Raw genomic sequence first — 12,914 nt, 5'->3', positions numbered from 1 at the left:
CACATGCCTGGGTTGGAGACCAGGTCCCCACTAGGGGGTGCACGAGAGACAAGCACACATTGATGTTTCTCTCCCTGTTTTTCTCCCTTCCCCCTCTCTAAAAATAAATAAATAAAATCTTTTTTAAAAAATATGAATGATAGGATTTAGCACAGTTGCAGTGTACTTCCCCAACTGAGATTTATGTACCTAAATAATAACCTTCCTTCTTAAAACTAACTGAACTTTTTATATCTATTCATTTTTAATTTACATGTGTAGGTTTTATAATGTATGTAATTTATTATGGTATGTTATAGATACAGGGGTAGGCAAAGTAGGTTTATAGTTGTGAGACCATGAAACAGTTTGTTCTTGTATTATGATTTATTAATATAGGCACTTATTTGTATTACAACTATAAGCCTACATTTGCCCATTTCTGTATACAAAATATCACAAGTAAACAATTGTAAATACATTAAGGCAGCGATTTTCAACCAGTGTTCCAGAAGAATTTTTAAAACATTCAATACCTGACTATTTAGTCAGAGGCACTGATTTCTATTCCCTTAGGTTGCCAAATAAAAAAATAATATCAGCCAACACAGCAATAGCCGTCCAATGTGAATGAGCCAAAACTATACCTATTCTTTTGTCAGATCAGAAAACACACACACATGTATATGTATGTGTGTGTGTGTGTGTGTGTATGTTTTTTTTGGTGTGCTGCAGAATTTTGGTAATTAGTTTATTTGTGCCATGAGATGAAAAGGTTGAATGAAAATCACTATGTTAAGGGATAGGTACTTGACATATTTTAATGATGAGTGCACCCAGTTTTTGGTTTGTTCTTGTTTAAGATTTTATTTATTTATTTTTAGAGAATAGAAGGGAAGGAGAAAGAGATGGAGAGAAACATCAACATGTGGTTGCTTCTCGCATGCCCGCCAGTGGAGGAACTGGCCTGCAGCCCAGGCATGTGCCCTGACTTGGAGTCAAACCAGTGACCTTTTGGTTCACAGGCCGGCACTCGATCCACTGAGCCACACCAGCCAGGGCGGAGTGGGCCCAGTTTTAGTTTGGAGATTACCAATCCCAAATTAGTGTTTCTCAAACTCTGGGGAATCACCTTAGGAAAGCTTATTTAAAATGCAGAGTCAGGGCCCTAACCTGGACCTACGAATCTGCATTTTGGGGATTAGAGCCTCTGACAAGCTTCCTTCTAATTCTGATGAGCATCAGGGTTTAAGAACCATTCTACAAAATAAAGTCCAGCTCCTTAGCAGGACATTCAAAGTCCCAGCCTGGCCTCCGCCCACCTTGCTGTTCTTGTCTGCATTATCCCCCATACATGGGAAGCCTGTAGCCACAGAGACTACCATCTCTCATTTCCATTGCTCAGTGCAATGCCCAGCATGAGGTTGGTGTTTAAGAAATGTTCAACCTAACTCACCAACAAGGTGCCTGGCTCTCACTCACCCCCACATTTTGAATGTGCAGCTGCCACCTTCTGAAATTTCTTTTCCCTTTTCCAATCAAATTCTTATTCATCCTTCATTTTATGGTTAAATGCTGAGTCCCTCTATAACTCTCCATACCCTCATTATATGACTTATCATATTTTATTGTATTTATTTGTTTTGTGCATTACCCTCATGAAACCAAGAGACTGTCTCATTCTTATGTACATCATTCCACACCCAGCCACCTTCTCTACTCCTCCTTCCCCTACCCAGCCTGCCCCACCCTCTGGAATTTGCAATGGAGCAGCAACTGTTAGCTTTGGGGATATGTGGAAACAGCCTAGAAGATGAACCAAACTGCAGGAGGTAGTAGAGAAAATTTGAGATCTACTGATATTTTCACAGTCCAATTAAAATAGAGAAGCACACCCTGGCTGGTGTGATTCAGTGGATTGAGCCCCGCAGGTTTGATTCCCAGTCAGAACACATGCCTGGGTTGCTGGCCAGGTCCCCAGTAGGAGGCATGTGAAAGGCAACCACACAGTGATGTTTGTCTCCCTCCCTTCCCCTCTCCATCCTGGAGAAGCAGGGTGTCATTCTTCATTCTGCATAGAAATATTTAGATGCCTGGGACTAACCTGAGACCTTACTACTTTTGGTGATAGGCTGAGTCTTTAGATTTTATTCTGAAAAAACTGTTAATGTTGGGGAATCTGATTCTTAGACAATAATCTTTTAAATATATTCTTTAGAATTACATTAACTACAACTCTCAACATTTTAATGCAGTGGTTTTCTAAATCCTAGAAATGTTCATTTATATGATATCTTTCAATTTTGTTTTATAATTTTTAGGTAACATGCTCCTGTTACACAATGTCTTTTAGTGAACATCTTCTCCCTTATCTTTGTGTTAAGGATACATTTTTTTTAACAAAGGAAAGATAAGTACTGATGTGTTAAAAGGCTTGCCCAAACTTATATATGAGTGGTATTAACACCAAGCTTCCTCTCTATCTCCCGTTCTTGAATGTAGAAATCTAGTCCTCTGCCATGAGGTCCCCTGATTCACCCCCAAGGCCAGAGTTGTTCTACTGAATCACATACAATTCATAGTATCTTTTCTATGCCCATCTGTTCCCCCTTTTCACACCCTAGGTCTCACACTTTCTATTTCAGTGACTCAGCTGAGTCCTGCGGTGGGCACTATCACCCTTGTATGGCCCAGAGAACAAGGTTTTTTGGTCCCAAACAATATCGCTGTTAGAGATCTTCCCCAAAAATATTTTAATAATAATAGAGCCTATATATATTAGCTTTAGGTTTTTGTGCTTTCCATGGCTCACTGGGAATTCTCTGCTGGTTTCTCACAAGGGTCAAGAGAAACCACAGAAAAGGTTGCTGACTTTCATGTCTGATAACTTGGAGGCTGTGCTGTCCACATGGACAGCTTTTTCAGATCTAAAGAGCAGGTGGAAATTTCAGATGTCATGGATTTGTGGATGTTTCTTACATGTAATAATAATTATTATTGCTATTACTAATATTAATAATTATTAATTGACTACTTATTTAGCACTTCCGTTGTCCCAGGTGCTGTGATAAGCACCTTTCAGAGATTACCTCTCTCCCTCCTCGCAAAAGCCCGGTGAGTGAGAGGCTATTACTCTTCCCTTCACACAGAGACAGTGCACGTGGCCCCGGCAGATGAAGTGCCTTTTCCGGGGTCACACGTGTAGATGGTAGCAGAGCCTGAGTGTAGCCCCAGGTGGTCTTCCTCTTGAGCTTTTGCATTAACTTCTACATCTCATAGCAAAACCCCACTTCTAAGTTTCTAGAAGTGAGTTGGCAATTTGAAAATTGTTTTTAAAAATAAAGCATGTGTTGTTTGAAAGAGTGTTTTGATCTGCTTGAAGTTTGTGATGTTTCTTCCCTACATTTCTGGATGGTTGTTTAAATGCTTCCCATATTTCATTTGCAGGCCCAAGAAGCTATTATTAAAAACTTTAAAACAATACTGGTTCGTCTTTAAAGACACGTCCATAGCCTACTTTAAAAATAAGCAACTTGAACAAGGAGAACCAATAGAAAAATTAAATCTTAGAGGTAAGAGGGTTCTACATCTTGCTGTGGCTTCTCATGAGCCAGCAAGCAATGGAAGCCAAGATCGCTGTTGCTGAAGCGAGCTTGCCTTCCAGTGTGGCACCGTGCTCACAATGGCGGCCGGCCTGCAGCTCCCGTTCCCTTGGCACACGGGCCTGGGGCATAGTTTAGTAAACATGGTTATTTCTATTCTGCTGTTTCTTCTTTCCCAGGGTGTGCAAGTCTATGAAGTGGGGGTGAATTGGCATCATAAGTATAATACATCGTAGGATCCTGAAAGGCTTTCTGAATTCCAGGACAGTTATGTTTCATTCAGTGTCGCTTTAATGCCTATTCTAATTTCTGAAAGTGACTGTGAGTGTACTGCTTATTCTATTAGTTGAAATATTTTATAACCAGTTATACTCAATTCCCTTATCATTGTGGCAGAGAATTTTCTCTGCTGTAATTTATTTTTTAAAGTTCATATTCATAAGCATTCCTATAGGTTAGGGTAGCCAAATCAAACTTTAAAATGAATTCAATTGATATATTTAAGAAAATCATAAAAGAAAATATTTTCCTCTATCCATGTTAATTGTTTGTAAGTCTTAGTTATCCTTTAATTAATGTTATCAACTTGCTCCTCCATTTTTCAGAAGAGAACCAAATCTGAGGGGCTTATGTTCAAAGTCTTTATTTTGGATGCACACCTGATAATTATATAACACCTTCTTCAGAACTCAATTGTGACCCTGCCTTTTATTATTCAGGCTGTGAAGTTGTGCCAGATGTGAATGTAGCAGGAAGAAAATTTGGAATCAAGCTACTAATCCCTGTTGCTGATGGTATGAATGAAGTGTATCTGAAATGTGACCATGTGAGTAAAACCATACAAATGTTCATTCACCTCACCTTTACTAAACCTAAGGACAAACCACCTGAGGTGTTTTCTCAAATGAGAACAGTGTTGCATCAGTCAGCTGTTGCATTGTAACAACCACAAAATCACAATGACGTGTAACCACGTATAACAATGACCCATGAACACTCATTTCTGGAATATCTACAAGTAGGCTGGGTGGGTGATTCAAGCTGGCATCAGCTTGGCAGATCTGCTTCGAGCTGTAGGTCTGGTTAAGCCTAGCTCTTCACAGCAGGTCAGGCTCATTGTATTTATTCTGGGTGCCTGGGGAGGCCCTTCTCACAGCGACAGCAGGAATGCAAGAAGACAACTGAAAACATCTGACACCTCCTAACACTTAGGCTTGCAATTGGTACACTGTCATTTCCACTCATATTCCATTGGCCAAAGCAAGCCTCATGGCTGGGCCAAAAAATCAAGAGGTGGGAATTATACTCTGGCTCTGGTGGGAGGAGCTATAAAATTACATGGCAGAGGGTGTTGAGACTTAGGCCAGTAATTCAGTGTACCACACCTACCATTGCTGTGAAGAATTATACTCCTCAGCTGCATCCCTTCAGCTCTGAGACCATTCCTGTTTGCTCCCTAAAGTTAAAAAAAAAAAAAAAACAGACATTAAAGGTAGACGGCACCACTCTCTGGTTCAGATCTTATCAATGGCCCTGATTCCTACTCTGGGATTAGTCTTGATAGGCCAGGACACAAATAACATGGGAACTCACAGAGATCAGATGTGATCTGAAAATGGAAATATGTATCAAGGAAGGCTGCCTGGTATTTGAGGTTTTCAGCTGTCTATGATCCATGGCACATGTCTTTCAATTCATGGAATTTATCAAGACTGACATTGCTATTCTATAGCCCTCTATCATCTAGAAACTCAACACAGGAATCAAAAGTCATTGTTGAGGGTTAAATTAGATGATGAATAGCCACTCAGAACATATGTCACTTTAATCTTACGGTGCTTGGAAGGTGACAACTTTGTATTATGAAGATGAAAGCCCAAATCCTGCTGTTCCCAAAAGGATGGCTTTGCACTTGAACTTGCATCTCATCCCTCCTGTGTTTGCTGCAGGAGAATCAATATGCCCAGTGGATGGCTGCCTGCATCTTGGCATCAAAGGGTAAAACCATGGCAGATAGCTCCTACCAGCCAGAGGTCCTCAACATCCTTTCTTTCCTGAGGATGAAAAACTGGAACTCGACATCTCCAGTGGCTTCCAGTCTCGAAAACATGGACATGAACCCGGAATGTTTTGTGTCACCTCGGTGTGCAAAGAAACACAAGTCTAAGCAGGTACTGCTAATCTTGTTGGGGTGATTGTTTGCAGCGGATTCTGTGTTTTCTTTTTTTTTTAAGTCACTGTTTTTTTTTTAAGATTTTATTTATTTATTTCTTAGAGAGGGAAGAGAGAAAGAAAGATAGAGAGAGAGAAACATCAATGTGCGGTTGCTGGGAGCTGTGGCCTGCAACCCAGGCACGTGCCCTGACTGGGAATCGAACCTGCGACACTTTGGTTCGCAGCCCACGCTCAATCCACTGAGCTACGCCAGCCAGGGCTCTGATTCTGTGTTTTCTGAAATAAAACGAGGCATTAAAATAAATGAAGAATGAAAATCAGTTGATGGGCAAACTTGACTATAGACTGAAAATTAGAGGATAGTAGGAAATTATTGTTAATTATATTAGAGGTAACAGTACTGCTAACTGAACATAGCAGTATGTCCTGGTGTAATTTAATTAAAAATAAAGTGATTTAATCCCTACTGCCGGGGTCCAGTCTCGGCAGGTCTCAGGGTCCCCAAAGGAGGAACGGCTCAGGCAAAACGAGACAGACACCAGATGTGATGCCAGAGGACAACCAGGCTCTCTAGACCTGACTGACTCACCGAGAAAATCAATCTTTATTTTTATAGGGGAGGTTATACAACATTCAATGCATAGTGTGATTATTAAAACAAAAATGACTACCACAGAAATAATTTTTAAAAACACAGAAGGTTTTACAAATCAATCATGTTAAACAAAGAAATAACCAAAAAGTACAGGAAGTCCCACGGATCAACCATATTAAACAAAGGTTATTTTGACCAAAAGGGTCATTAATCAGATAGCCAATGAAGCTATACAAGCACAAACTTTCAATGCTGATTATAATTAAATATCTACTAAGTTTCTATAGATTGGTCTAAATCAGAGGGGTACAAGGAGTGATTTAAAAATTAGTTATTGTTTATAGAAATTAGATTATCTGAATTAGATAAATGATTAACTACATATCTAGGGGGACTATGTTATGTTTCCATGTACTGAGATTATTATATTTTAATTAAAACTCCTTTGTTTTTTATCTACCTGGTCTCATCAATAACCGCTCCTGCCCAGGGCATGGGAAAGGCAGTGGTTCTAATAAATCTTAAGCTTTTGAATGGTGACTCCCTAGACATTCCTAGCAACGGCCTCCTCCAGCGTTCTGGCAGCTAGTCTGCCCATAGTTTAAATCTATCCTTAACTTTCCAGGTGGCGGGAGTGGACAGCATTAGGGTTATTAGGGGCTTCTAGTTAGTGGCCAGCAAGTCATTTCACGCAGAATCAGAGGCATCGTGCAAGGTTTTTTGTCATAAAGCACAGGTGTCCAAAAATCTCACCACCTGATGCTAATAGGGACAGGCATATGGGAAGAGATAGACAGGAGACCCGGCCACAGCTGCTTCTGCTGTGCAGACGCGTCTCGCCTGACCCCACTGTGTCAAAGGTCAGCTGTTGGACGGCTCCCAACGCCCTACAAATTAAAATTTCAGATTATGCTTCCATAAGCATGGGTTAAACGTTAAACAGATAAACTGATTCAGGTAGACCCATTGCCCATGGACACACCACTGCCCCAGAAAGAGGGACCCAAAACTCCATCTGCATGACCTTAGAAGCTTTTGTGTTGGTTGGTCTTGTTTCTGGTTCTCCCTGGTGATGAGAGAGAGAGAGAGAGAGAGAGAGAGAGAGAGAGAGAGAGAGAGAGAGAGAGAGTGTGTGTGTGTGTGTGTTGGGGTGAGGGAGGGGCGAGGGGAGGGACATGAATGAGAATGAGTTGTCCAGGTAGAGCTGCCATTGGGCTTTGCATTCATTTTCCTCATAGGGATCTGCAGCTCCAATGGGATGATTATAGAGCTGTCAGTGCATGCCAGGAGGGTTTGATGTCTCTTGTTTCTGTTCAGCTGGCAGCCCGGATTATGGAGGCCCACCAGAACGTAGCCCAGATGTCCCTGGTTGAAGCCAAGCTGCGATTCATTCAGGCGTGGCAGTCTCTACCTGAATTCGGCCTTACCTATTACCTTGTCAGGTAATTACAATGTTCACTTGCCTCTCTCACTTTCCCTTCACTTTTAAGTGGCTTTCTCAGAACCCAGTTTATTCTCACTTGGTCTAGAAGGTAGAACTCTTTTTATTTTTGAATACTGCCCTTTCACAAATGGCCCAAAACTTTTGGCTGCTCATAAAGATTTTCCATACCACGGTCCAAAGTGCCAACACCCATGAATCCTAGCTGAAAGTGGGAAAGGAGGTGTGGTCCTTTTGGGATTGCAACATTTGCGAAACCAGGGAGAGAAATCGCCTGTTGATTTGATGAAATCTGACCTCCTTTCATGTCAAATTGCCCCCCCCAACTAGACTATAAGCTCTGTAAAGTCAAGAATTTTCTGTCCATAGTAATCAGTGTTCAGAAGGGTGCCTGGCATACACAGTTGGTGCTAATTTTGAATTAATTAATTTGACCCTCCCCTCTTATTTTGCTGTCCCCTAATGTCGATTTCACTTAAAGAATATCTTCAAAACAGCCTTAATTCTCTCCACTCTTCATGTCCTCTGTATCACAATAAAAGTGCCCTTCTATAGAAAGTTAATCCCTCATTGTCCACTCTTTGTAAATGACTTAGAAATGTTGGTATGATTTATCTTTAAGAACTTGTATGTGAGTAAACACATTACAGGAAGCAGATGCTTCTTTTAATTAATTTTTTGTTTCAGATTTAAAGGAATCAAGAAAGATGACATTCTGGGAGTTTCGTATAATAGGTTGATTAGAATCGATGCAACCACTGGGATTCCAATCACCACATGGAGATTCACCAATATGAAACAGTGGAATGTAAACTGGGAAATCCGCCAGGTAAAGTGAAAGTTCAGCCTATACTTGGTGGTGAGCCTGTGCATGCCCTCAAAATTGCAGATTATTCTGATTTAAAAAGCCATTTTTATATTTAGAATTCAGAAGCCACAAGCATGTGGCACTTGTTTGCTAGAATCATCACAGACGATTCTGGGTGGTTTCCTAACAGGTACAGGCCAAAAGTGGTATCAGTTAACCCCACTGATTGGCCTCATCTCCATACAGATGCCAAAATTGCTAAGCAGTTTGATTAATTTCCTTCAACTCAGCATAGGATTATATAAGATTTAGGCTGATAATTACTTGGCAGAAATTGCATGAGATGCAGCTGTCACCTGGAATAAATCCAAAGAAAGGCCTCTTCTGACTGGCTGCAAAAGGTCTGCCTGGTTGGGACCCAGATGTTCCTCTGCCCACCTGGAGAGCATTGGTGGTGGGATGGGGGCGGGGGGGGGGTTGCCCAAAAGGGAAAAACTGCTGGAGAAGCAAGCGAGGCACACGGGGTGGCTGAGAAAAGCTTTGCCTCTTGAGCCTGGGAATCCTTGAACTCTCAGTGCCCGGGCATTGGCACCCAGGGAGCTTAGTTCAGGCCCAGGCTACATCATGGGAAATTCTAGGTGAAGTCAGAGCACCTTAGTATCCTGCTAAGATATAGAGTCCCTCCTTGCCTCAGTTTTCCAGCAGAAAACCATCAACGTCGCGGCACAGTAAGAGACTCACACTCTTTTAAAGGAGTGTCAGCGGATTTCTGTCAGTAGAGCTGTTAACCATCTGGGTGCTCATTTGTGGAATGAAGGTCTGAGACTAGATGACTTCCGAGGGAGTGGTTCTAAAGTCATTACATACAAGGATCGCCGGGGGAGTTTTAAATTACTGCTGCTCAGGCCACTCCCAAGACCAATTAAAGTGGAATGTCTGGGGACAGTGGCTGGTTCCTCAGGTGATTTGAGTGCAGTGGGCAGCCAGGGTTGAGAGTGCTTAATGTCTCTGTTTCTGCTTAGAGTTTATGACTTCCAGCTGGGAGGGCCTGAGAGCCAGCGGCTAGAGGAAATTTCAGGCAGGTCTTTTGTACTCTATTAAAAAGTCTGTAAAGTACCTACTCTTTGACACACGGAGTGCTTAGAAAGTTCTACTTCTACACAACAGACGGGCAGAAAGTCTGTGTGTGTTGGGAGCTTTCCCAGGTTCGCAGCCAAGTTGATGCCACACGAGGGCACGGAGAGCAAAGACATGTTTTCTATAAGCAGTTAGTGGATATAGTGGTTTTTTGTGGGTTTTGAAGGGAAATCCATCTGTCAGCCACCTCAGCAGTCCTCCAGCAAAGCAACTTCCTTCTCATCTTTCCCAGTCAGAGGTTCACCTGTGTCTTCCCTTCCAGGTGGCGATCGAGTTTGACCAGAACGTCTCCATTGCATTCACCTGCCTGAGTGCAGATTGCAAGGTTGTGCACGAATACATCGGTGGCTACATTTTCTTGTCCACCCGCTCCAAGGACCAGAATGAAACACTCGATGAGGACCTGTTCCACAAGCTGACAGGCGGTCAGGAATGAAGTGAAGTGGGCCTCCTGGGCCTGTACACAGGGGGCAAGCCAAGGGTGGCCCTCCTGGGACAGTGGGACCCGTGGCTCACACAAGGTGTAGATTCCAGACTGACAGACAACATATATTCACCACCAGTCACCCAGAGCCTTGCCTTGTGTCAAACACACTGCCTGGCTCACCCCTTCGGTTACTTTGCCTTGTGCTACCTGCAGTGGAAGGAGCCTCAGTTGCCTTTTCCGTAAACTGGGAGGGCAGGAGAAAGGATAGTACTCTGAGGTTACTCTAAGGCCCAGCATGTGCCTTCAGTTCTGTGACTTACAGAATCTGCAAGCCTATGGCTAAAAGTTGCTCCCATGCTTATCTGCTCCATTGCCCAGTCATCATAGAAAACAGAAACTTTAAAAGCACATGTGGCAAGCACAAATCTTATTCCTTGAACTCAGGTATAAAAAGAAATAGGTCATTCCTTAACAGAACTGCTTTTAGCTCCCATGTTGTGAACATGGCAGAGGGAATCCACACATTTCCCCTGAAGGTCAAGGTCTGGCGTTGGGGTGAGGAGAGGTGGGATTTCCTGATGCCAGTTTGTGACAAGGGATCAAAGCAATGGCCCCCAATGTCATCAGTGACATGTCCATAGTGACTTCTACCAAGGGAACCACTGGCTCAGTCTGGTTTGGACACTGGTCCTCTCAGGTTTTTGCTGCCCCCCACAAGTCCCTCTGCATTCTGGGGATCTCTTAACCACCTTCATGTCCTTCTTGATGGCATGAGTGACACAGGTACAGGGAACTTGTTCCTCATCTCAGCCCCATGTCTCCACTGCTTCTACCCAGAGTCAGGGCTCAAGAAGAAAGGCCCAGTTCTCTCTGTTCATAAAACCACCTATCCACATCCATGCTTCCATGCTTCTGATGAAGTCCCATCCCACTGGTCAGGAGGAGCAGGGCGGGACACAGGCTGGGCCCACTCCCAAAGCCCACCTTGTTAAAGGGCTGATGGCTTTCCATCTACATGGCCTTTGGCTGGTGTGGGGCAGGGCAGCCTTGCTCTTATCACTGCTCAGTGTTTTCCTAGATTTGGTGTCTGTTTAGGTGACTTCTGGCCTTACCCATTATAGGCCTTGGCTTCCATAAGTTGAAAGCTGATCATACACTTCTTTTCTCTCTGCCTCTTCTCTAAGACATGAGCATGGGCCAATGAACAGCTGCCTCAGATGTCATATTCTGTTTTGGTTTGTCAGCACTGGGAGGAGTAGGGCTTTGAGGAAGTATAAAGCAATACCAACAGTAGTGGGAAATATCAGACAGTATTTTATTACTTTGTTATAATGTTCTTTTGTCACACAAAGGACTTGGGTTGCCAGGGTAATGCAGAGGCTGCATTTCCATTTTGAAGTTCTCCAAGATGCAGACTTCAAGGGGCCTGTCCAGAGCTCAGATACCAGGAAATATCAGCTAGCTGTTGCTTTATTTCCCGAAAAAGCCCTTTGAGAAGAGAGATCTCCAGAATTCCTGGAGCCACAATGAGGCAGCCTTGCATAGGGACGCCGGAACCCTGAGTCAGAAACTGTCCCTGGAAATCTCTCTTTTGGCCTTTCCTTAGAGGTCAGTGTTAATGAACACTCCCCTGGCTGCAGCTGAACTTCTGATGTCTACCTTTAAAGCTCAGAGGTGGCTTAGGCACTTGGAAAATCTGATCCATGTCAAAGAATTTCTTTCGAAATGTTTTATATAGAAACTAGTGAAGAGCATAGTGTGTTAAACTTGGTGTTGGTCATTTCTCTAGACTCCTGGGCTCTATTATCTTAGAACCTACTCAGGTCTGTAAGGTTATGTTGGGCCCTACATTAAAATAATGCTCCCTGTTGTGACATTTCACCTGTCTGCTGTCAAGTACAGCTCTGCGTAACTTACCAGAGCCAACCTTCAGCGCAACCCTCTTCCTTGGCATTTCAGGGTTGTCTGACATTTCTATGAAAACGCTCAAAGGAGCCGACCGGGTTTAACCAAACTTTCCGGGAACATTTCTCCTGTGTCCACACGATCACATCCCAGAGGAATAAACAAGTGTGAAACAGAAATCTTAAATGCTGCTGCTATTCCAAAGGGCAACACAAGGACATTTTTTTACTTAGGGTGCAAAAGGTCATTGGACTAATGATGAAGTTTTAAATTAAAGTGCCTTTCAGTCCCATTTGCTTTCTTATCTACACTAGGTTGGGAAATCTGCCTTTTTTGTTATTTTTATATGACTTCTAAATTAAATGGTTTATATGGACTTAAATAAGTCCAGTGTGTTCTCTCCAGGCTGCTGTCTCTCACAAGGTGAACATTTTTCTCTGTCATGGAAAAGGATGCGACTTGCAGGTTTAACGGGCAATTTTCCTCACAGTTCTGAGATTTGCGCTTCTCCCCACTGAGACTGACTTCGAACCTGTTGGTTTCAACTCCTTTCTCATTGACCTCCACTAGATTTCCTGACGTGTTGTGAGCTCTTCTGTTCCAGGTCTGCCTTTTGAAAAAAGTACCAGAGAGCAAGGAAACGTCCAGAGGCAGAGGAGCATCAGTGGGTCTCTGATTTAATGGCCAAACATCAAGGGCATTTCTCTGATTTGTTACCAGATGGTCCATATGGGCGGTGATGTACCCTTTAATGCAATTCTCACACCAACCCATAGGGGGCAGGACGAGTTTGCCTTCTCATTTCACAGAGGCGAAAACAGGTGGCTCAGCCTGGTGGTGGGGGC

The 12,914-nt window shown here is 43.0% G+C and overlaps 1 protein-coding gene across 1 annotated transcript in view; it reads left to right on the top strand.

Annotated features, from left to right (window-relative positions):
• FERMT1 (FERM domain containing kindlin 1) overlaps positions 1–12,454 on the top strand; it is a 39,630-nt gene extending 27,176 nt beyond the window's left edge. The window contains exons 10-15 of the mRNA XM_045833058.1: positions 3,427–3,551; positions 4,301–4,407; positions 5,531–5,752; positions 7,669–7,793; positions 8,480–8,621; positions 10,000–12,454. Of these exons, the coding sequence (XP_045689014.1) occupies positions 3,427–3,551; positions 4,301–4,407; positions 5,531–5,752; positions 7,669–7,793; positions 8,480–8,621; positions 10,000–10,173 (895 nt within the window). The 3' untranslated portion in view covers positions 10,174–12,454. The remainder of the gene's footprint in view (positions 1–3,426; positions 3,552–4,300; positions 4,408–5,530; positions 5,753–7,668; positions 7,794–8,479; positions 8,622–9,999) is intronic.
• The last annotated feature ends 460 nt before the right edge of the window (positions 12,455–12,914 follow it).

This window comes from Phyllostomus hastatus, unplaced genomic scaffold, assembly GCF_019186645.2.
Source record: "Phyllostomus hastatus isolate PE091 unplaced genomic scaffold, TTU_PhHast_1.1 phas_contig_17, whole genome shotgun sequence".
In the NCBI taxonomy this organism is placed as follows: domain Eukaryota; kingdom Metazoa; phylum Chordata; class Mammalia; order Chiroptera; family Phyllostomidae; genus Phyllostomus; species Phyllostomus hastatus.
The sequence above is the reverse complement of the archived record's forward strand: the minus strand, read 5'-3'. Positions and strand labels throughout refer to the sequence as shown.